The 24,886-nt window shown below is 44.8% G+C and overlaps 1 protein-coding gene and 2 long non-coding RNA genes across 5 annotated transcripts; 2 read left to right on the forward strand and 1 right to left on the reverse strand.

The window, feature by feature from the left end:
• Positions 1-2,848: 2,848 nt before the first annotated feature.
• LOC120699298 lies at positions 2,849-4,193 on the forward strand. Its single transcript, XR_005685357.1, has 3 exons — positions 2,849-2,947; positions 3,526-3,581; positions 3,926-4,193. It is a non-coding gene; the product is annotated as an uncharacterized LOC120699298 (long non-coding RNA).
• A 3,190-nt stretch (positions 4,194-7,383) lies between these two features.
• LOC120699300 (uncharacterized protein At5g48480-like) lies at positions 7,384-9,497 on the forward strand. 3 transcript variants are annotated; one of them, XM_039983261.1, is made up of 3 exons: positions 7,384-7,499; positions 7,542-7,777; positions 8,963-9,492. In XM_039983261.1, the coding sequence occupies exons 1-3, from the start codon at positions 7,491-7,493 to the stop codon at positions 9,168-9,170; spliced, it is 453 nt and encodes a 150-aa protein (XP_039839195.1). In that variant the 5' UTR covers positions 7,384-7,490; the 3' UTR covers positions 9,171-9,492. The 3 variants fall into 3 exon arrangements, 2 of the variants coding, with proteins under 2 accessions (XP_039839195.1, XP_039839194.1); XR_005685358.1 differs by having other exon boundaries at positions 7,403-7,777; positions 8,963-9,236; positions 9,273-9,497; XM_039983260.1 differs by having other exon boundaries at positions 7,404-7,777; positions 8,963-9,494.
• A 3,375-nt stretch (positions 9,498-12,872) lies between these two features.
• On the reverse strand, positions 12,873-13,987 carry LOC120701490. Its single transcript, XR_005686126.1, has 2 exons — positions 13,317-13,987; positions 12,873-13,205 (listed from the first exon to the last, which is right to left on the reverse strand). It is a non-coding gene; the product is annotated as an uncharacterized LOC120701490 (long non-coding RNA).
• Positions 13,988-24,886: the final 10,899 nt, after the last annotated feature.

Raw genomic sequence — 24,886 nt, forward strand, 5'->3', positions numbered from 1 at the left:
ACACGTCATTCATTTTTAACTCTGACAATAAATGAATAAATGATGGACCATGAATCCAGTGGCGGTATCCAAACTGATTTACTATGGCGTTCATGGTAGGAAGTTTATGCTAGTCATTTTGACCATTAATTAAAAGTATTAAATAAAGTCAGTTTTCAAAACTAACTCTGGAATCCCTGTGCTAGGGACCCTGAAGAATCTAATGAGGCCTTTGATCGCGTGATTAGAGAATGTTTATTATAGTATTACTGTAGATAATTATTAATTAATTACCGTCATTAGATTCATCGTGAAAAATTACATCCATTCCTAAAAAAATTTGCAAATAGATTTTATTTAGTATGCGAGATTTTTTTTTCGGGAAATGTGCGCGCTAGGATCCTAGCGTGATCCAAACAGGGCCATATTTCGGAGAGTAAGGAGAAAGTGTTGCAGCACTAGTGGCCTTGTTTGGTTTTTCTAATGCACACAAGCCGAGAAAAAATCTCGTATGCATGGAGTGCTAAATTAAGTCTATTTGCAAAACTTTTTCAGGGATGAGTATAACTTTTCTCGACGAATGTAATGATGGTAATTAATCGATGATTGACTACATTGATGCTACAGTAATTATCCTCTAATCACGCGGTCAAAGATTTCATTAGATTTTTCAGAATTCCTAACACAGAGGTTCTGAAATTAATTTTATAAACTGATTTTATTTAATATTGTAATTAGCGTTCAAAATTTCCTAATATTTCCTAGCGCATAGAACCAAAAACAGGGCATCCGAGCGTAGTGTCTACGTCTACGCTGTGGTCGCAAAGCTGCAGCCGGGGGTGACCTTACTTTTGCTTGTACTACTTCGGAGGAAAATTCAAACGAAAGCCTGGAGCATCCGAGCACGCATGCCTATCGAAGCAACGGTCAACAGGACCGAGCGGGCGACCGCGCGCGCGGGAGAGAGAGACGTGTCAACCGTCCAATCCAGCCGGCGGGTCCCGCTCCCGCGTGCGTGGCTGCCGCAGACGGCAGGCAGGCTCGTCCCCCCCCACGTCCCAGCCCCGAAGCCAGCGTACGCTACCTGGCCGGCCCGCCCGACCCACCACCCGGCGCGACTCCCCAAGCGGCCATCTCTACTCTGTTCTGTTCGGCAGCTCCAGCGGCCTCCAGTTCAATAATATTTTTCTGTTCGGCAGCTCCAGCAGCCTCCGGTCCAATAATATTTTTTCTCTCACAACATTTCAACACCAATTTCCAATTACCAACCAAATAATAGTATTTTTTCTCATATCATTTCAGCCACTGGTTTCAGCTCCAACCCCAACCTAGCGAAAGGGGAGAGTGGGGGCGTCCGCCCGCCCGCTGGTCCATGCCCCACCGGCGCGCGGGGAGAACCGAAGCCGCGCGGGGCCCCGCCGGAAGCGGCACGGGTGGCGGGCGAGGCGAGTCGCGCTCGCCCGCCCGCGCGGCGTCCCGTTCGTTCTCGTCCCCGGCGCGGCAGTGCTGGACCAACGGCAACGGCCGCAGCAGGGTCGGCGAGTGGGGAGGCGCGCCATTAACTCCGCGTAGCCCTGCTAGTGGGGCGGGGTCAGATGGGAATTTTGGGGCGGGTTTTCGAATGGGGATCTGTTTGTGTGGGTAGTAACGGGTTTAGAGATCAACGGGTTGGGGCGGGGTGGGGTGGAGTGGGGGTAGAAATGGATCAGATCGGCTGCTCCCACAAACCAAGAAGGTGACACCGTCGCCGCTGCCGGCCACCGTCGCCGGATCTGTGGAGGCCGTCGGCGCAGATCCGCGGGCGGAGCAAGGAGGCCGTCGGGCGGAGCGCGGAGGCCGTCGGCGCGGAGCCGCGCGCAGATCCTCTGGGCAGCAGGGGGCGGAGGCCGACGGCCGCGGCCCAGGTGCTGGCTGCTGCTGTAGAGCTGCCCGCCCCGAAGCTTCTCGCCTCTGCTCGCTAGCAAGCAGCTTGAGCACAAGACCCCATTCCCTTCCTTCGAGGATCGCATCGCATCGCATCGGATTTCTCAGATCAGATCCACCGCTGCCGTCTCCGGCCGATGCTACTCCATCCAGTCCGGTCCAGGTAACCTTTACTACTCATTCCAATCCTTCCTCCTCCGACCCCCGTGGATCGGAGGGATTGCCCCAAACCCATGGTGGATGATCAGCTTTGCCTCCGTTTTTGCCTCCGTTAACTAGCTTGCTTGCTTATTTACTCCTGCTTGCTTATTCCAGTAATTTGAGAAATCCTTTAGTTCAGTAATTGTTGCAAATTTACTCCTGCAGACATAGGCAGTTGAAGTTAGCGAACTATTGCACCTGTAGCCTTCCTCTTGAAGCTGTTTGTTAGCCAACTCTTGCACCACAACGACGTGAGATCTGCTGTTTCGGTAATTCAGTATTCTTGTTTCATAATGTTTCATACTTGAAGCAATTGACAGCATGTGTTACTACTCCTGTTTCGTAATGCCTTGGATGGAGTCACTGCAACCCACTTTTAGCGGCATAGGGAGACAAACGATTCGTAATGATTGTGTTGCTAAGTTTGAGAGAGCAAAGATAGAATTACGAAGTGAACTTCAGAGTCTTAGCTCTTGCATATGCTTCACTTCGGATCTTTGGACATCAAACCAAAAGTTGGGATATCTTTGTGTTACAGCCCACTATATTGGCCCTGATTTTGTTTTGAAGAAAAAGATAATTGCATTTAAGGATGTGAAGTATCCACATACAGGTGTTGCTATTGAGGAAGCCATTACAACTGTTCTGACAGACTATGGAATCAAAGAGAAGATGTTCACAATAACACTGGACAATGCAGCAAACAACAAGACAGCTTGCGATCTTCTGCAAGAAAGCGGAAACCAGAAACTCTTCAAGCTTTGGTATGTTGCAAAGATTGGTTGTACACATATCCCACCAATGAAGTGAGTTAGGGAATTCTGAGAAGCTTATCCTTTGCACGGTCAGACTTCTTATCCCTGCTCTTAGTTCTTTTCAGTTAACCCAAATGAAGTGAGTTAGGGAATTCTGAGATGTTTTCACTTTTCAGTAGTTCTTTCCAGTTTCATTGTAGTAGTTCTTTTTCTGCATTTGCTTAGGGATACAGACTGGTTTCCAGGTTAAGATTTGCCCAAATATTTGAACACTTTCTATGATGCATTTGCTTCTTGTGCAATTGTCTATGGGCACACCTTTGTTTTCATCAGGGGTGAAGCTAGACTCTAATTTGGAGGGTGCATGAGTGGTGACTGGAGGTCTGCTTGGGATGTATCAGAAAATTCAGATTCTGGGGGATTTCCAAATATGGGTCTCTTTCAGTTTTTTTATTAATCTAGTGTTGGTTTTTTCATCTCTAACCTACCCCAACATTGACACAAAGTTGTACAGGCAAACAGATTTGTTCATCTAAGCAAGCACCTTTAATCTGAGATGCCACTTGTCTCATATCAGTTTCATATTTAATGTTTTATTGTTTGACTTTCCTAGTGCCCTCTTTCAGTGTTCTCAGCCTGCACTATTAATCTCAGTTCCATCATGTAGGTTGATGATTACAACATGGTTAATTTTGTACCACTTGACTTGAGAAAGGAGAGCAGGTAACACTGTTTCTTTCCCTTAGGTTGATGATTACAGCACAACTAATTTATCTGGAAGACGATATTTTCATCTTTGCATTCTCAAAATTTCTGGTGCTGAAAGCACACACACATGACACCACTTCTGTGAAAGCCATGTTGAACAGAATCAAAATCATACCATGGGAATAAGATACTATAGATCTGGTCAGTTTGGAATGAAACTTATTACCATTTCATTTTCTTGTTGCTGACTCTGAGAGTTATTGTGCATTTCAAGGCATGGGTGAACATGCAAAACACCGTTCTTTTTTAAAACTATTTTCTTGTATTTTCACACCTCCTAACTACCCTTGTTTTTGCAGCATACAATATGTGCTATCGTACATCGACTCCTTCATCCATTACGGGGAAGATGCTGACGTGAAGGTTAGGGACTTCGATCCTCCCGAGGACGACGACTAGCTATTTGATGCTTTTGGAACTGCAAACGACTAGGTGGTGGTGTCTTCTGTCTTGTGGTGAACCCTTGGTTTTTGAGTAGGCGTTCAAGTGGTGTCTACTTGATCTCTGTAGATGGAACAATGCCAACTCCTGTACGTTATATATACCTGCTTCTGCTTGTATGGCTGACAACTAGTTGCTGCTTGCAAGAAAATCCCACTACTAGTTGCTTGTATGTGCCGAATGAGCCACTAATGCATGTATTTTCTTCTTTCTGTAAACCGTGCTGACGGAGTGAGAATGTTTAATTAGCAACTCATGGCTTCATGTTTTAGTAGAATGCTGCTCCAGTGCTTCCTATTGTGCGCAGCAACAACCCATGCATAACCCACCATTGGTGGGGCGGGTTGGGGCGGATTGATTAGTTAAATATTTGGGTTGGGGCGGGTTGGCAAAAAAATCATTGTACCGCGGGTAGGGGCGGGATAGGGGCGGATATGTCCCCATTAGCAGGCCTAACTCCGCGCGACAAGCGGAGTGGAGGAGGCCGGGTGCGGGGTGCCTGCCCCCACCCGGCTGCCTGCTCCGGAGCCCAAGCAGAGGCCGACTGGCTCTCTCACGTGACGCCGGGGCCGCGCGTCGAACGAGGGGAGCGGGCGGCGCAGGCGCAGCAACGGTTGGGTGGGGTGGGGAACCGGGAACGCAGGCCAACCGGCCGGGCGGGCATCGACGCCTGTGCGGGGCGGACCGGCCGGCCGGCCATCTCGTTTCCCGTGGCTCGCGGCTTTTCTAGTACCCCGACTACTCCTGCAGGTACCGTCAGTGTCCGGCACGTTATGGGGAGTACTAGTACATCTTTGTATAGGACGCACTACTTTCTTTTTTCGCACATACTAATCCTCAACTTTTGTAGTATCTTTCCTATTCAATTTGCATTATTTATCTATTACTAGGTTATATTGTAATAGAAAGCAGCAAGAAGGGCTATGCAAGTGGGACAAAAAGAATTATACAGGTTATATTGTAATAGAAAGCAGCAAGAAGGGCTATGCAAGTGGGACAAAAAGAATTATACAGTACTTGTTTATGGAAAGACACATAAGGCAATCCACACTGGTATCCTGTGAAGGATCCTAGAGGAGCCTATAAGGGAAAATCGCCTGCAGCGGCGTCGCGCAAAGCGTCAGCAAGGATTGCGGACGAGCTCGCCTCCCCTAGAAATAGGGGGCTTTCGGGATGTCCGCCATCGGCCAGCGTGGCACGGGGCCTGCGAACCGGCAGCAGCGGCCTCGCCTGCGCCTGGAGAGGGAAAGGGGAAGGAGTAGAGGTGGCCGGTGGGAGAGCATGGCCGCCGGGGTGCGCGAGGTGTGGCCGGCGGGGGGGGGGGACCAGGTGGTCGGGGGCGCGCCGGCCAGAGGCGTGGGCGGACCCGCCATGGCCATGCGGCTCCAGCCGCCGCCGCCACCCACGGCGGAGGGAGCAGGGGCGGGGGCGGGGGCGGCGTGCGGGCCCGCGGCTCGCCGAGAGTGAGCAAGAGGAGGTGGTGGTGGCGAGCGCGGAGGCACGGCGACGAGGCGGCCGGCGGAGGGAGGAAACTTGGGGTCGAGCTGCCGTCATCGCCGTCGTGAGCTGATGGCGGAGGAAGGAGGCGGGGCAGCCGTCCCTGCTCGCCGCCGCGCCGCTCGCTGGCTTGGGGGCCGAGCGCCTCCGCCAGCCTGGTGGCCGCGCAGCTCGCGTCCCCGCTTCGCCTCCGCCGCGCCTCTGCTCTGGCTCGGCTGCGAGTGCCGCCCGCCTAGCTCGGAGGGCCGTGCCGCCCGCACGCTAGGGGTGACGCGCCAGCCTCCGCCGCGACATGGCGTCCACCGGAGCGCGAGGAGGAGGAGGAACGAGAAGGGAGAGGACGTGCTCGCCGGCCCCACCGCCGCCGCGAGCCGCGCTGCGCTCCTCCGCCGCGCGCGCTCGCCGAGCTGTCCCCGTGTCATGGCATCCGCGCGGTTGCCGAGCCATGGCATCCGCGCGCTCGCCGGCCCCGTCGCCCCCCCCCCCCGCACCGCCGGCTCGAGCCGCGCGCGCCCGCGGCCGCCTGCTCTGCCCGGCCTCCGCTCTCCTTGGCGTGCGACATGGCTGGCGGAACCGAGCTGAGCCGAGCTCCAGGCTAGGCCACGCACCGGAGAGGGAGGCGAGGAACGTGGGAGGCCCGGCGGCGGCGAGGAGGAGGAGGGAGGGGATGCCGCAGCTCGCCGGCCTCCCCGTGTGCCGCGCCCATCTCGCCTCCCGCCCCGCCGCTCTCGGCCCCGTGCTGCTCCTCCTCTGCCGCCCGCCGCCCATGGCCCGCTCCGCGCAGGGCTCCGCCGCCGCCTTCGCTGCCTGCCCGCGCAGGGCACCACCCCGTGCCCATGGTCCACCTCCGCCACCGCCCGCCGCCCGGCGTCCCTGGGCCACGCCGCGCAGGCCTCCGCTGCCGGTCCGCGCAATCCTCCGCCGCCGCTTCTGCTACTCGTCTGCCTGCGCCGGCGCCGCCGCCCTGTGGGAGCCCGCGCTCCCCTGCCGCCGGTCGGCAGGCCCAGCACGAGCATGCTGGATAGGGAACGATAGTAGGTGTGGGATGGTAGAAACAAAAGGGAAAAAATAAATTGACGTGGGGCCATCGTTGATAGTTGATATAGGGAAGAGATTTAGAAGATGGATGGGTGCAGAGAAATATATATAGAGAAAAGAATCTCGATGATCAGAATATCATATTCTTTTTTGAGGATGAATATAGGGAAACATGAGCGTGAACAGCCTAAGGCTATCAAAACAAAAAAAAAACAATTCCAGACTTATCTAATCATAGAAAACACTTTAGCTTACCAATAATAAACAAGTCAAGCATTCTCTATGTCTTACTGTTGTGTTTCTGTAAAAGAAAGCATACAAAGACTTATCTAATCGTAGGATAGAACTATCTCATTGACAATAAATAAATAAACACCCCAATTGGTGTTGCAACATCTATCTCAGCTTTGGTATATCCATTTAAATTTTTCACTCCATCTATTATTAGGTTATTGTATGAGAAAGCATTCGAATGCATTGAAGCGGAACAATAATTTCATTCGTGTCTAAGCAAAGGCGAATAAAATTATCGAAACTGAAAATTTATCATTTCATTCCTATCTACGCAAAGGCGAATAAAATTATCAAAACTGAAAATTTATCGTTTCATCCCTATAAGTAACACAGACATTGTGGGGCCAATTCATTGTGGTATGGATGGACCAGGGTAGTCAGTGACACTCAAGTTTTTCCTTTATGTAGGAAAAAAAAATGAAGTGACTGCCCTTAATAACAAACAAAAGGAAGAAAAAAGAACTTGACTATAGGACACCAGGACCATTTCCCTATAAGTAACCCCCACAGGTCCTTCCCCTGCCCCACTCTGCTGTGCTCCCAAGGAGAAAGGATCACTACAGTAAACTAGAGCTAAATCTTCTCCACTGAGCAATGGCGGAAGTGGCTACCAACGGCTCGGAGGTGCTCGCCGCTCCGGCGGCCGTGCCGGCGCCGGCGGCGTTCACCGGCCTGAAGGTGCAGGTGACGGTGCCCGCAGGGCGCGCCGAGGAGGCGGTGGCCTTCTACAAGGCCGCTTTCGCCGCCGAGGAGGTGTCCCGCTCCACCCACCCCAAGCGCAAGGGCGACGGCGAGGAGGCGGCGCTGCTCTGCGCCGAGCTGAAGGTCGGGGCGGCAACCCTGCTCGTCTGTGACCAGGCCGGCGACGACGTCCCCGCCGTGTAAGCACCCCAAACCCTCGCTAAACCCTTTTATGTTCCTGTGTTTTTTGAGTTCCCTTTTTTGTTGTTGGATTGTAATACATGGTAGATGCACTGCTGTTTCGATTTTTGTCAAATGTTTTTTGTTAAAGTTCATAGATCTGTGAACACCTGCTCCATTCTTTACGGGTGAGACAGTTTATGGAGTCCGTGTCTTGGTGAGAAGCAGTTGGACCCTTTTTTCAGGCTGTTTTTTAGATCCAGTTAGTTTTAACTTTTAACTGGAACTGCCATTCCTTTTTTTTTTAAAAAAAATATAGAACTACTGTTTTCCAGTGGTTTATGTGAATCAGTATCCATTCCTGTTCTTCTCTGGCGCCTATATATCTATTCTTTCGGTATCTCAACACCCACATGTGATTCGGTTAGTATTTATTAATGTTAGATCTGAACACCACGAAAATAGTAGAAGCCTACCTTTTCTTTTGTTTTCTTGTACTACTTTCTTTTGGCCTTTTGGCCTTCTGCACTCGTTTTAGTGCCCTTTTGGCCTTCTGCAGTTCATCTGTACTTTGTCTACTTCGGAAACTGCAAAGGCGCACAGGAAATGAATTTGCTACCGTGTGTAATCAGATAGACATTTTTTTCCTAGAGAATAACAGATCCAGTCATTGCAGTGGCATATCTAAAAAAATCTTTTAACACCTTTCATCTGTTTTTTGAGAAAAATAATGCAAATGTTTTCTTTATCTCTGATAAATAGTACTATTCTGGAGTACGAGGTTTTCCTATTTAATATTTGGTTGCGCGGTGTAAAAATTTTGAAAAGACATCTTTCTATATTTGAAGTACTAAATATAGACTAATCACAAAAATAATTACAGAACTCGTCTGTAAATCGCGAGATGAATCTAACGAGCATAATTAATCCGTCATTAGAGGTTGTTTACTGTAGCATCACTGTAGCAATTTAGCGTCTGATTACAGCCTAGTTAGGTTCATTAGATTCGTCTCGTCATTTACAGACAGCAGTCGCAATGCGTTTTTTATTTCGTCTAGATTTAAGTCTCCATGCGGGTGCCGGAAATTGTTTTTGGAATTTTGGTTTTTGGAACTGAACACGGGCTTACTTGTAGTACCTTGCAAATAAATGGACATCAATGCTCTGCTGCTACCCGCTCACACTGGGTGTGTTCTTTGTTGCAGGGGCAAGGAGGGCGCCGCCGCTAGCGGCCTCGTGCTGCGCCTGGAGACCGACGACGTGAACGCTGCCGCGGTGCAGGCGGCGGCCGCCGGCGGCGCGCCGCAGGGGGAGGTCACCGAGGACGGCTGCGGGCTGAGCGCCACCCTCGTCGACCCCTTCGGCGTCACCTGGATCCTCGCCTCCTCCACCTCCGCCAAGAAGTGCGCCTAGAAGGTCGGTCCCCGGGCACCGCCGCCAGAATGATGCGCTCCTCAAGCACTTCATCAAGAGCGGCGGTGGCGGTCGTCGTTGTCGCCGACGCTTAATGCGCCTTGAAGGATGATTTCATGAGAAATTGAGAATAATCTGTGGACTGTGATGGCATGGTAGTAGTGTTGTTACTTGTTTAGTCAGTGTAGTTGTGGTCGGTGGATGCTCTAATCGTCGTTAAATTTCAGCATGGTTTTAAGTATCGGTCCTGGTGTCTGGACATTGATGTGGAACTTGGAATATTGATGGGTTAATGTAGGTAATTGGGCAATTTATCCTTGTTTCTGACGGCGTTTCATGTGAGGTTGCGATGAATGGGTTTTTTGAAAGATTGATGAGCAGGACGAGATCATGGTGTCAGTTCTCTGTTCGTGTTTCTTTGTGCGGTTGAGATTGCCTCCAGCCACAGGCTACCTCTACCTGTGCTCGGTTGACAGCCATACAGAGCAACTCGGCGAAGACATAATAGGCTGCAAAGTGCCTCTGTTTGGTGTCTGCAGAAATATTCATTCAGATAGTAAACTGCAGTGGCCGGTTTGGTTTCCATTGCTACAAAAGAATTCAATGGTTAGGCCAATGTTTGGCACAGATTTACAGATTTGGAGGCACAGTTCCCATGGAATCGAATCGAATTGTTTCCTGTGAAACTTGTCAAAATGTGTTTTTGTGTTGCAAGCATGACTTGATCTGGCGATCAGCTTAATTGCCTTATCCACGAGTGGCTACTCCATATGCCTGTAGAAATGCTTGGATAACGAAGTGGGTTTGTCCATATGGCTCTAGTTCAGTTTAGCGGCCGCGCTTAGAGTACGCTGAACATGATGTATGAAGAAGATACAACGTGCTTTGTTTCGCTGAAATAAAGCGGTGAAATAAACCTTGTTTCTAAAAATAGAACTGCTTGGATGACGAAGTGGGTTTCTGCAGGAGTATCAGGATTTGGTAGCGCAAGAGACAACATTGAACATACAGAATGATGAGCAACTGTCAAACTGCCATGAACATGTATAGCCGAGTCCATGGGGGCAGATTAAACTTATGATCAAGAAACTACGAATGCTGATTCGTTATGAGTGGCGCAGCGTCATGGACAAAGATCTCATCAGGTGAAGTTCAATCCGGTGGAAAAGAGCGTGGTTATTTTTAAGCCCGATCAATGTCCTTGCCACTCCCAAACCCTGTCAAAATGGACGGGAAAAATCGCATTGTCCTACAGCCGGGTATCTGAGAAATATCGATAATCATTTACATGTATGTGATGATTAATGTATACAATTATAAACATAAAGTTGCAGGAGAGGTAATTGTAAAAGTGTACAATAAGAAGAGAACTGAATAATTTTTTAGTTTTGCTCTGGTGGTCCTTCCATAAAATATGTACGAATCTTAAAGCAATAGAAAATAAATTTTATTTTTTCTGTATGGGTTTATTTGGGCTTGACCCTACCCGAACCCGAACCGTGGCAAGCCCAAGATCAACTGACTACCCAGACACCAAGGTAGGCACTAACTCAGGCCTTGTTTGGTATGGACAGACTAGGAAATGTAGTAATTTTGATCACTTATTACGGTGTCAAACAAAATCAATTTGCAAAACCAACTCCAGAACCATGCGCTAGGAACTCTTAAGAATCTAATGAGGCCTTTGACTGCGTGATTAGAGGATGGTTACTGTAGCATCATTATAGCCAATCATCAATTAATTACCGTTATTAGATTCGCCGCGAAAAGTTACCTCCGTCTCTGAAATTTTTTTGCAAATAGATTTCATTTAGTATTCCATGCATACGAGATTCTCTATTCGAAAACACGCACACTGAGATCGTAGCGCGATCCAAACACAGCCTCAGGAGTCCCCCTCGTGATTCATCTGTTCCTCGCCATCGTTCTCAGTGATGGACTGACGGTGGCGGTGGCGGCGGCGGCGGCTCTCCCTGATCCAATCTCATCAGGTGCAACGACGGCTTCCTCTCTCCCTCGCAATTTGATTCCAGCGGACGGAGCGGCAGCGACGGCTTCCTCTCCCCTCTCGCGGTTCTACCCCTTCCTGATCCCTTCTCCATTCGTGCTCTGGCAAACACCTCCGATTCGTTGACAGCTGCAGTAGAGGTCCACTTCTGTCAGGCTATATGGAGTGGGTCTGCAGCAATTTAAGGCACTGGTGTTCAACGTCATCTGCACCATTTAGGTATGTAGACTCCATTACGCTTTCATATGTATCCTCGTCCTAATTCTATTAGGTTTTGATCCATGCAGACCCGTTAAGATTGTTGTTCTGATTAAAGAAGGTTGTATCAGCCATTATAGGTAGATTAGTTTATAAAAATATATTTTATTTAACCGTTGGAATCAACCATCCTAGTTCTGATGCATTTGCTATCTCATATATTGGAATCAACCATAAAATTACTCCTATGGTGCACTTCGTGTTAGCTATGTGAGATTGTGAGTACGAAAAGCATGTTTGATGAGATAAATGTTGTGAAATAGAGCCTGATCTCTTATCGTTTTAACCGTTGTGTTGACTATTGCTGTTGCACTCCTTGGTTGGCTGGTTGTACAATGACAGTGCAAAGCTCAGTAACTTATTGATTGACCTTTGACATTATCTCAAGTAGAAAGTATATGTTAGAATCTCAATCTATTTTAATTTTTTCAGGCAACATGAACTATAGTAGAAAATGCTGCTTTAAGGATCTAATTTTTTATATTTTAAAAGTTTGATTACAGCCACCACTCATGATGCATAGTAATGGTGAAGTTGAATATGAGGAGGAACTGGACTTTCATCTTGAGACAGCTAGTGATACAAGTTTGGATAATGATAACACATTGTCGGGTCAAAATTCATACTCAGACGTAAGACATATGACTTTTCAAGTATGGGATTGTGACATTGTGTTCCTTTTTGCTGTACTATAGTGTAAAACAATAAATATTAGCTAAAATTTATATTCCCATACTGATGAAACTCCACCTTTTGTGTACACAGAAAGATGGCAATGCTGGTTATGAACTTATGACAAGGAAATATTAGGGAGATTGTCACATGCCAGCAGAGCGGTACACCACATTGGATGAGTATTAGGACATTGTAAAAAGGATGTATGCATCTGAAGGGGAGTCTTATATTTTCTATAATAAGTACGCAAAGGGACAAGGGTTTTAGTGTTAGAAAGCAGAAGGTGAGACATGCCAAGCACTCAGGAGCAATGAATTCAAAGATTTACCCAAGAGGTTTACATCCTTAGAGAAGGCAATGAAATTCATGTAGAAACATAACCAAGAGCCTATGGTCAGATGTCCCTGTATTCTTGGCATATGGCCGTCAAGAGCAGCCTAAGGTTCCAAGGCTATTCTACTCTTGCAATGGAAGGCGATTGCTGAACAATACAAGCTTGTCATCATTGATTTATGTGCCAACATTTGATTGATAACACGTAGAGATGAACGTTATTCCATTGTTAATTTATTCCACTTGCTTGTGTACCTCGAATTCTACCGCCTAGTTTTCTTGTAGTGTATATATTCTACTGCCTCTTAGTTCTAAAGTATGTACCGATGGATTGTACTCCCCTGGTTTCTATTTCGTAATCTCCTGTTTCAACTGTAACCATTATGTAAGGGCTCAGCAATCGAGTGTTTCTCAAAGGCCAAGCAACCGATTCCAAGTACAGTTTAATTCATCTTAATCCATATTGAGCCACAGTCTAAATTCACATCAATTTGCTATTACAAATCAACATTCAGTGATGGTACAAGTTATATTATCTTAAGCAGATCAAAAGAAGAAAAGGAGCTGGTCGAAATAGAGCCACAGCCTACAAAAGAACATCAATGATCATCACAATGCACACTTCAGAATTGAACATCTTCCTTCTTGAAGCACCACTTTATGGACCTTTCTGATTGGTACCGGTGCAGCCTTCAGTTGATGCTCCAGGTTCAAAGGCATCAGCATTGATCACCCAGTTTGCAATGTGTAGCCTAAAATCACTGAAAAAAAGAACACCAATGTGACATGAGCAACTAGCTAGTGAAGTGCCAATCAGAGCTCATCTCAAAATCCTCTTGCATTGGTACTTCGGTAAATCTTGTCTCATTCACCCGATAAATTCCTATCTATTACAGAACTAAATACACATGTTGTTGTGCTTCCTTAGTTTTGATGAAACTGAACCAGCTAGCTTCAATTCATTGCAAAACTGACGGACTGCATGTTCAAGTTGCCCTGGTACCTGCAAGACCAAGAAGTCATGGATTGGGGATGAGGCGAGTGATCCTGTAAAGGTCGCGGTTGGGGGTGCAGGGCAAGAAGCGGCCACCATGTCGAGGCCGTCATCCTCGCCATGAAGGTCGCAATGGATGCCGGCCGTCGCAGCTGCCGATGAAATGGGAACAGGGGTATGGTGGGTGCGCGGGCGCTGGATGCGGTAGACTGAGCGGACAAAGAGGCGGCCGGGGAGCCGAGACCGCCCCTCTCGCCATGATTGCCAGAGCACGGATGGAGGAGGGATCAGGAAGGGGCTGAACCGCGAGAGGGAGAGGCAGAGGAAGTTGTCGCCGCTCCGCCAGCCTTGAATCAAACCGCGAGGGAGAGAGGCAGAGGAAAATATTGGCACTGTAATGGAACCGCGAGGGAGAGAGGAAGCCGTCGGCGCACCTAACGAGACTGGATCAGGGAGGAGCCGCCGCCGCCGACGGTCCGTCGCTATGAACGATGGTGAGGAAACAGATGAATCGTGAGAGGAACTGAGTTAGCGCCGACGTGGGTAACTGGGTAGCGTCACTCGGAAAAAATAAAATTCATTTTTCTGCTGCTTTAGGATTTGTGGAAATTTTATGGGAGAGACCACCGTAGCAAAACTCATAATTTTTTCGCAGAAAAAAAAGAGAACTGAATAATTTGTAGTCTGAATTGACGGTGCCTATTCGAGTGTTCCGTCAGTTGCCAACCGTATCGTTATTCGTAAGTGAACAGTAGAGGGATGCGTGTCAGCAGCAGGAAGATTGGGCGGAATTGGGGCAGAGGAAGAAGGGAATTGAGATGAACAGGGCACGGGTTTAGGGCAAGTAGAGAGAACAGTTTTTTTTTTTGATGGGGAGAGAACAGATTTGGAATTACAATTCATGCCCTCTGTCCCCTCTCCGTGTCTGTTGTCTCATAGCTATTACATGGGCTGAGCCTGTTTACACGACTGCAAGTCCTGTCACCCATTCTGGGCCTTGAAGTAGCGGGTTCGGCCTTTCGGCCGCTCACTCACTAGTGGCCCAGCAGTAGATGTAGTAGCAATTCTCAAAAAAAAAAAAAGAGAGTAGTAGCAGCATCCCTAACAATGCGATTCTTCCGTCCCAAGTTTTATTGCCGCTTTTCCCGTGAGGAAACTCGGAGTAGTCAGAAACTCGGGCCTCGACCCGAATTGCACTGCTAGCTCGGTAAAACACTTCCCCTGTGTTTCCTCCTCTTTGCCAGCTGTCTCCATTGAGAGGCTGTAGCCGCCGCGACTAGTGCTTTTGTTGGTGGGCTGCTTTGCTATCTTATTTGGCCCACGAACGGAATAAATGAAGTAACTGAATTCTTATAAGCCCACGTAGATGCATGCACCAAGAATTCACGTGTCCGTGTGCTGTTTAGAGTAACAAGTTAGCATGCAGATCTTTTTTTTTGCCTCTTAACACCGTGCCAGCAGGCGTGCATTTAAGTTTTTACCCGTGCATGTCCTTGCTTCTTTCTTTATTCTTTTACAGTTTCTATTTATTTCCATTCATTTTTCCTTTTTATTTCTACATATCAGGTGTAAATCAACTTCTCCGTGCAAACCATGCAAAATTCAATCTGGGGCTCTGGGCCATCGGATCAACATCCAAGGGGAGGGGCGCAGGGAGGTGGAAGGAGAAATTTGCAAAAGTGTGATTACCTAATCCAAGGGCGGGTGGTTAATTGTAAAATTATAAATCCCCCATGCCCTTTGGATGTTGATCTGATAGCTCAGATTGAAGTTTGCATGGTTTGCACAGAGAGGGTGGTTTGCACCTGATATATTCCCATCTTTAATATGTTGTACATGGTTGAAAAGTGTGCACTTGTTGATTCTTGACATAGATGTGCAGTGCAGTTGTGCTTTTTTCTTTCTTTATTTTTCCTTTTTATTATTTTTCCTTTTTATGTAGACTCAATTGAACATATCTTTTTCATTCATTATCCTTATTTTTCTTTTTCAATACCTTTCCTTTCAATTTCTATTTTCTTTTTCTTTGCTTTCCTAATTCACGGTTAGATATACTTTCTTCATATTGCAGTTTGTCTATTTTAAAAATTCTCATTATCCATTTTTATTTATTGTATAATTAGATGTTAATAGAATTATATTTATTTTTTCATATTTAAAAATATCTCATACTTAATACCAATTTGTTTGCATTCTAGATTTATTAGTTGGAGTTTAAAATAATTTAGTTCCTAGGTGATTCCCCGTGTGTTGGTGCATGGTTTAAGAGAATTTTTCAATAAACTATGATAAAAGATACAATAGTTTTTAAATAATACGATATGAAGAATATGCAACAAGACAAACAAGCACTTATATTGAGTTTGCTAAAAAAAATAAAAAATGATAGATTTTTCTAATAAAGAAAAGCTCGTATAATTTTTTTGTTAAATTTGGAAATAATGTAAAATCACCTTGATTAGGGGGCTAGCCCCTGCCCGCCCCCGGAGAAGGAGGGCATAGCTGTGCCGAAGAAAAGCAAAACAATGGGGAAGATGAGAAAAGTTGCAAAAGTCGCTAACAACATCTCGTAGGTCAGTACTGCCATGACGAGGAGCAACGCGAGGAAATTGGAAGCAGAGTAGAATGGTTCGGGAGCGGATGGTTTCCGATCTTCATCTAGCGACGCAGATGTTTTATAGAGATCTGGAAAGGCGAATGATTCTCGACCCCGACGACCCATTTTGTTGCCTTTGTGATCATTTATTTTGAGTGGAGAACTTGATGTAGGACAAGGAGAAAGAAAAATATAAGAATCAATTTATTTTGAGTGGAATATTTGTTGTAGGGGAAGGAGATAAGAAAAACATGTGAATTAAATCAAAGTGATTATTTATTTTGATTGGAGTATCGAAGACGTGTGTACTACGTGTACAAACAAAATTGGTATAAGGATAGTGTGACGTGATGTTCATGTGTAAGCTAATTAAGATTTTATTTCGGTTGCTTTGCTTCTCATATGCATGCATGATGATACATGTGTGACTGTGAATAATCGACGTGCAACTTTCAGACTTGATTATTTTGATTACCGTGAGCTAGTGGAAAAATACATGGTTCTGTGATCATTTATTTTAAGTAGAACACTTGCTGTAGGGGAAGGAGATAAAAAGACATGAGAATTAAAACAAACTGAGCATTTATTTTGAGCGGAGAACAGAAGATGAAAAGACATAAGATAGATTGATGAATAAATGGTCATGGTTATACTTGGGGTTAAGATCGAATGTATACAATTTTGTTGATGATGTGGCGCAATGTGAGTTGTGAGAAATAGAAGTTAATGGTTTGTAGTGGGGACTAACTATATAAGTTTTATAAATATACTAACTTGTTTAGCTCGTGTACATATTCCATTTACATATAAAAATAATTTATTTGTTCGGTGGGTGAGTTTGTTCTTCATGTAAAATTATTTATCTGTATATTTTTTTTGACACAAGGCTCCACCCCATTCCCATTTCGTCAACGGAAATACCAAGAGTACTAAAGTGCGCAGAAACAGGTCCAGAAAAACAGAGGGGGCGGGAGGAGAAGGGGGGAGAGGGAGCGAGTGTCTAGCCTGCATCAGGAAAGACCTCGCTAAGAGTCCGACCCAAGATTCCCAGGTCATAGCCCCAAACTTATTACAGAACAGTCTTAGAAGACAACAACAAAAAAAAGGAAAGCAACCAGAGTCCAAATTTCCAAAGCTTCACGAGCCGTCTTCAAGTTCAAATGTTGCCATTGTCATCTTCCTGATCATCCAAAGGAGCAGGAAGTAGCCTCATCGTCGTCCTGGAATCTGGTTGAGTTGCCAGCACCTTGTGCGCACATGCCAGTAGCTTCTGCACACCATTAAGAATCTTCTCCTGTGTCACCTCGTACCCAGAAAGTTGGAAAAGAACAAGCATATACTATAATCTCACATGGGCTTTTGAGGAGGGTTTTTTTTTTGTCAAAACAAGCTCTATTCCTGCACTTTCAGATTGCCCAATAAACAACTGCACATCCACTAGTATAAATATCGTATAATAAAACTTCTAATATGGAAGCAGTTGTTTTCCATAAGCTAAACATGTCGGCAGTAGGTTTTACCTTGGCTTTGTTCACTTCCCCCAAACTCCTCCAAACTTTCCAAATTTTCCATCACATCGAAACATTAAATATAGCAAATGACTCATACATGGAGTACTAAATGTAGGTAAATAAAAAAACTAATTGCATAGTTTTTATGTACGTTGCGAGACGAATTTTTTGAGCCTAATTAGCCTATAATAGGACAATATTTACCATAAACAAACGAAAAGTGCTACAGTGTGCTACAGTGTCCATAAACAAACGAAAAGCGCGTTGTAAAGTTTTTGAAAAACATCTTTCTACATTTGAAGTACTAAACATAGACTAATCACAAAAATAATTACAGAACTCGTCTGTAAATCGCGAGACGAATCTAATGAGCCTAATTAATCCATCATTAGAGGGTATTTACTGTAGCATTACTGTAGCAATTTAGTATCTGATTACAGCCTAATTAGGTTTATTAGATTCGTCTCGCCATTTACAGACAACAGTCGCAATGTGTTTTTTATTTCGTCTAGATTTAAGTCTCCATGCAAGTGCCAGAAATTTTTTTTTGGAATTTTAATTTTTTAACTAAACACGGCCCTAGTCTAGTCACTTTTCATCTAGCCCATACATGCATGGCGCACAAATGAAACTCTCACCTATTCTTGCTAGCTATGGCAGCCTACTCCCTACTAGAGATGGCAGCGGATCGGGTTCGGTGTGGGTATCCGCAGGCTTCGGTTTTTCGGGTTTCGGGTTTGATGTTGGTTTTTCGCCCATGGTTTTCAAGTTCGGGTTTGGGGTTGGTTTCGGGTTCGGTTTCGGGTTTTGGTTTCCACCCGTGGATATCCAATGGATATCCGAAATAAATCATTTGAAATTAAAACTCATGTTTTATAATATGTTAATGATAACTTGTTTACTTAGACTATTAAATTTATTAAAAGTTGACTCTTGAAAATATTTATTATTTGTTGCCTCTTGTTTATACATGTGAATATGTGTATATTTATCCGCGGGTTTCGGGTATCCATTCGGGTTTCGGGTATCCGCGGTTTTGGTTTTGGTGATGGATTTCCACCCGAATCGGTTTCGGGTTCGGGTTTCGATTTCGAATTTCGGTTTTGAGTACACGGAGACTCCACCCGATCCGAACCCGACCCGTTGCCATCCTTACTCCCTACCTTGTTAGTTGAATCTAGGACTAGTAGTACTCAGTACCTACACTCTGGAAAGTTGATGCGCCTAGTAACTTGCAGCTATTGGTTTCACCAGAATCTACAAGAGAAGAATTAATAGCAGGAGGAATACTCATTAGTCAAGGCAAGAGTGTGCATATTTATTAACCTTCTCTAAAATTAAGTTACAATGTGATAAACTGATCTAGGCAGAATATGGCGTGAGCTAATACATGACTTGAACCAGTGAGAGTTGAATGATATTAATTAATTGCAGTAATACTGTCACTATCTGGGTAAGTATTGGTATGCTCAGCATGAGACGACCAAAACCTGAAATAATGAAGCACAGACTGGCTGTGATCAATGTGAGTAGGAACAACTCATACAAGTAGGGTCTTTTGGTGACGTGATTCTCAGATGAAGGGCAGTACCCTATACAAAAAATATTAATGGTCGAAGATTGTGACGGTACTCCATGTAATATATCTCTGCTGAGTATATTTGTTACAGCTGACTAACTTTTATTTATGCATTAATTCTTTATTATTCTTGCTGAGTATGTGTAAACATACTCATGTTAGCTCTTCCTTTTAATATGCGCAGAAGGGGAGGAGAGTAGTTCTGATTTGGGGTGTGTTTAGATACCCAAACTCCTCCCAACCTTTCAAATTTTCCATCACATCAAAATCACATCGAAACATTAAATATAACAAATGACCCATGCATGGAGTACTAAATATAGGTAAATAAAAAAACTAATTGCATAGTTTTGATGTATGTTGCGAGATTAATCTTTTAAGCCTAGTTAGGTCATGGTAGGACAATATTTAACACAAACAAACGAAAAGTACTATAGTGTGCTACAGTGTCTGATGTGACTTTTTCATCCACCTTTTCGTGGATCTAAACACACCCCTTGGGAGAGGTGATGATGATATGCATGCTGCATAGTGTCAGTACCTCAGACAACCACTGTTGTTGCGTCTTCAGGAATAAAAGCAAACAAGAAGAATCAGAGTATATACTCACCGAGAGATGGTAGAATGAGAAGAATGTTTGTTTCTGTACTATAAAAAGGGAAAATAAAGTTGTAATATACTTAGGGGTGGTAAAGGGCCCAACATTTTGAACTAGAAAATCTAAGGATCGGGTCCTAAAAGGGCCGGGCTCTAAACATATGTATTTTTGAACTAAAATTTTTAAGGGCTTTATTGGGCTGTGAAGAGGCCATTAGGGCCATGGCCCATTACCACCCCTAAATATACTTGTAACTCTGATATGAATAAAGCAGGGCTTGCTGTTTATGATGCGCACTCATGCCTTGTATGCTGTATGATTTTTTTTTTCATGCACATACGACACTATCACAAATTGGGGCGCGACAGCATTCCTTTGCAATAGACTAGAATATTTCAGTTAAGAAAATCATGCAAACCTTTCAATGCTTTTCAACCTGTCACTTTCTGACCAAGCACTAGAGGAGTTTATGTTGGGCTTGGTTTGGGAAAGCACAAATGATAAGTTGGGCTTTGTTTGGGAAAAAGCACAAATGATATCCACCTTCGGATTCAGTGAGGTCATCTACATATGGGTATGCCTTACTTCATTGAAATCTTCATGATTGCGGCTTGGGAAATCTGGAACCTTAGAAATGCAAAGATATTTGAAGGGCAGGCCATGAGCTTTCAACTGCATAAGGTTAGCGAGGATCTCAAACCTCTTGTTGTACAATGGCTTAACACAATTTTGTAACTCTGTCCTCTCATCCCCACCCCCTTTCTTTTTTCATCCTCTGTAAGTACTCCCCACCTTTATAAATACTCGTGTTTTGTTTTTAATATATTTGTTGTGGGGATCTCCCCCACAGTTTCACTTCAAAAAAAAAAAAGAATAGTTGAAATCAAAGCGATACCTAAAAAGTTACTCCCTCCGTTTTGGTTTCTAAGGCGTATCAAGGAGTATCGCACAGACCAAGGTGTGGAGTTAATGGTGCAGAGGTTAATAATGCGTTAATGCTGCGGAGGATAATGCTGCGGAGGTTTGCTTGTGCTTAGCGTTAATGTTGAGATTTGCATGGCGCATGGCCGCATACAACTCTTCGTTCCGAAAGCCTGCTTGGCCGCATGCGCCTGTTTTCAACTGCACGCGAAATCCATTTCCCTCGCTTTGAGGGGGTGCGCTCTACATATGCTGAAAAACAGAAAATCGTCATACGCCTTAGAAACGAAAACGGAGGGAGTATAAGTTTATCAAGTTTTAGGGGTTACAAACTTCACATTTTGAAATAAAATTAATCTGTGAAAAAGGAATTATGAAATCAGGGTTTTTTTATGATGCCAGATTTTTGGAAAAGAAAATATATAAATTCAAATTTTGGAAAATCATTTCTTTCGGAGAACCTTTTGTGATTAAAGGTAGACTAGGCGAAAAATAATGGAAATTATCCGTGACTTAGAAGTGGTGAAATAATTCCAAGAAATATTAGGGTATAGATTGTAAAAATATGTGGACTTGGGTGGAAACGATTTGGGCCGCTGATTGCTTGATGAATAGCCGAAAAATAGCCGCTAGCTTGTGATTATCGGAGACAAAGAATGTGGCGGTGTGCGACGGTACTGTACGTGACTGCAGCGAGAAATTACTGGAGACTGATAGAGAGATAGGAGCCAGAATAATCACATGGATGCATTTCTCACCTCTCCTAGGCATCTCAGCAGTGGTGGGCAGTGGTCCGTCTGTAAGCCTCTTTTCGCTCACTCCTATATTGCGAATGAGAAGAGGCGAGAAGAGGAGCTAGGAGAGGTGGCGTGGTATGGAGCAAGGCTCGAACCCCATTAATGGGGCAGAGGAGGGAGGAAGGGATGGAGAGGAGTGGGGCGCTGGTGGAGGTACGGTAGTAGCCCGTGATGACAGACGAGGAAGATGGTGGTGCAAGAGGAAACGAGCTGGTGGGTGTGGTGTGGATGATCACTAATATAGAGTGGAGGACACTAAAATAAAATGGAGGGATGGTCATAGGAGGCGGTGAGCTTGAGCTTTGCACATGACAAAGGAAAGGGAGGGGGAGCCATGGAGGCAGCCGGAGGTAGCAGACAATCTAATGAATGGCCCCATGAGTAAGTGACTGTGGGAGAGAGGATGGAAGGCGGAATACTGGTGGGTTGGTTAATGGATTTGCCTCAGGTAAAAGAGAAGACTTGGGCTCTGAATGTGAAAAGAACAAATGAAAGGGAGAGTTGGGCTGAGATTTGAAAATGTTTAGGTCCAAAAGGATTTTTGACGAGCTTTGCAAATTGAACATGGTTTAAAACTCTTAAAGTTAGACTTTGTTTTTTTGAAATTTAAATTACTGAGATTATAAAATTTTTATTTAAACATGTTTGAACATATTCGCATTAATTCCATTCTTCACACATGAACTATGCCTGAGGTGTGGATGCATAAAAGTATTATATCCTAAATTAAATTAAATTAAATTTATAAATATTATTTTCCTCCATGAAAATTTAAGTCTTAATCTAATTATTTCTAGAAAATTTTAATCTCTTGGAAAATTTGAAATTAGGGCGTTATAAAGTTAAGCATATGTTAACAGGTGGGGAGATGATGCGGACTGGCTGGAATCATGACACAAATATTGTCCTTATACCCAAGGTATGGACTCTTACTCACCTGAAGGATTTTTCATCCAATTATCTTGTGTAGCTTGATTTATAAACTTATTTCAAAGGTACGAGATAATCTATTGAAGAAGATGCTCCGAAGACATCTCTAACGCGAAAGGGCTTATAGCCTAGTGGTTACAAGATGATTATAAAGGTAAAGTTTACGTACGTGCGTTATCATAAGGGTGAGTGTTGTACTGCATAATCAAAAAAATATCTCAAACACCCAAAGTGGTTTCGTGGTGAGGCGAATCACATACCATGTTTGGTTGCTTACGAGGTAACTCATTTCCTCCATAGTAAAAGGAAAGGCAAAACTCGTATGCTAAATTGGGTATGTCTAAAGCCTACTATATGATAGAGTGGAGTGTTTATTTTTATGCATTGGATGCTTGTGGGGTGTGTTTGGATGGCTGCTTGCACACATTCTGCACCCGCGCATTCGTGTAAATTCACACTATCGCGATTGGTTGCCTGCTTCGCTACAACAGCTTGCAAAGGTGGGTGCAACTATACGTTCTGCAGGCTCCAGTGATACGCCCAGATCAGGCTTCTTCGGCTCGCGGGACAGGCCCTAGCCTATCGATCCAGCATAAGATGGTGGGTCCACATGCCAGTCTCACATCTAGACTAATTGCATCCACTAATATGGGTAACCAAATAGAATCTTACTATTTTCGTTTTGCATCCACTCATCCAACACCGGACTCTTTTTGCATCCACTAGGCATGCATCCCCTCATATAGGATATACCATTTGACCAACCAAACACGCCTATAGTGAAATGGGTCTTGAGTGTACAATAATTGTTAGATGATCGGAAGTTGCTAATCGTAAGACAATTCATAGTGAAAGTTTCATGGGCATTAAATATATCACTACTACAAAAACAATTTTTAGCAACGTCTTATTTTTTTCAGGAACGGATCTAAATATCACCCGTTCCTACAAAAGAAGTAAAGTCACTGTAGCATCTCACCCGCCACTGAAAAAGTATTTTTAGGAGCGGATAATGCCATCACCCGCCCCTAAAAATAAATGTATTTTTAGGAACAGGTGAGGGCATCATCTGCCCTTAAAAATGAATATCTTTAGGGGCGGATGATGCCCTCCCCGCCTCTAGGCCATGTTTGGTTTGGGATGGAAAAAATTTCGCGAAAACTTTTTGTACTTTTGATCACTAATTTAGAGTATTAAATAAGTCTAATTACAAAACCACCTGCAGGACATCTGATAAATTCGCGAGACCAATCTAATGAGACCTTTGACCGCAAAATTAGAGGATGGTTACTGTAGCATCAGTGTAGCAAATCATCGATTAATTACCGTCGCTAGATTCGTCACGAAAAGTTACACCCATTCCTAAAAAGGTTTTGCAAATAGATTTCATTTAGTACTCCATGCAGATATTTAACTTTTTGTGTAATTTTAATGTGACTGGTAACCAAATACGACCCTACAAATCATGACCATTTTTAGAGGCGGGCAACGGCGACAACCGCCCCCGGAAAAATTGAAAACGACTGGCGCGGACGGGTGGCGGCGCGGGCACCGCACGTCTCTCTCTTCCTTGTCTCTACAAAATATCAGCAGACAGCAGCACATGCACCGCACTTCTTCTCTCTCTTCCTCCCGCACATCACCGCACCCCCATCTTCTCCCCCATCTTCTTCGTCTTGCACGCGTGGCCCGGAGCGGCGGCGGCCCGAAGCAGCGGCCGCGGGGCGGGGCCGTGGTGCCCGGCGGCGCGGAGCAGCCACGACTCGACGTAGGACCGCGGCACCTGGCGGTCGCTCGACGCCGCACAGAGGAGGCGCTGCTGCAGTCTCCAGGAGGAGGAGCCATGCCTAGGGATGGCAACGGGTCAGGTATGGTGCGGGTAGAGCAAATACCCACCCGCGACAATACCCGAAACTCTAAGGCATACTTGTACCCGCGAAATTTAGCGGGTAAAATTTTATATCCATACCCATACCCACCGGGTACGGATCGGGTTTCGGGGTACCCATCGGGTATTTTAATAATAGAATAAATAACCTATCATTTGGTCGAATTGACTAGCATATTTTGAATTTACCATCCATATAAGTGAACGCAAAGCATTAGTAGAATTAAACGGATCATCTTGCACCATTTTTTCCTATTTTCAACATCTATTTTGTAGTTGTATATAATTATATGCGTTCAATTTTAGTGTATTTCATTTAAAAAATGTAACAATAATTATACGCTTCACTACAAATAATAAGCAAAATGTAAATGTCATTTTCACATCTATTAGTTTACACAATCTCACTATCCGTCTATTTAGTTCATACAATCACAAAAAAATGAGACATAAAGTTTGTGAATGAAATGAGCTCACTAGATTATTTTTTGTATTTCGGATACCCGCGGGTAAAATTTTTTACCCGCATTGTATCCACGTGTAAAATTTTATATCCATACTCATACCCGCGGGTAAAATTTCATATCTATACCCATAGATAAAATTGCTCTCCCTGGCCACGCCGGAC

Source organism: Panicum virgatum, chromosome 3K (genome assembly GCF_016808335.1).
Source record: "Panicum virgatum strain AP13 chromosome 3K, P.virgatum_v5, whole genome shotgun sequence".
Classification (NCBI taxonomy): Eukaryota; Viridiplantae; Streptophyta; class Magnoliopsida; order Poales; family Poaceae; genus Panicum; species Panicum virgatum.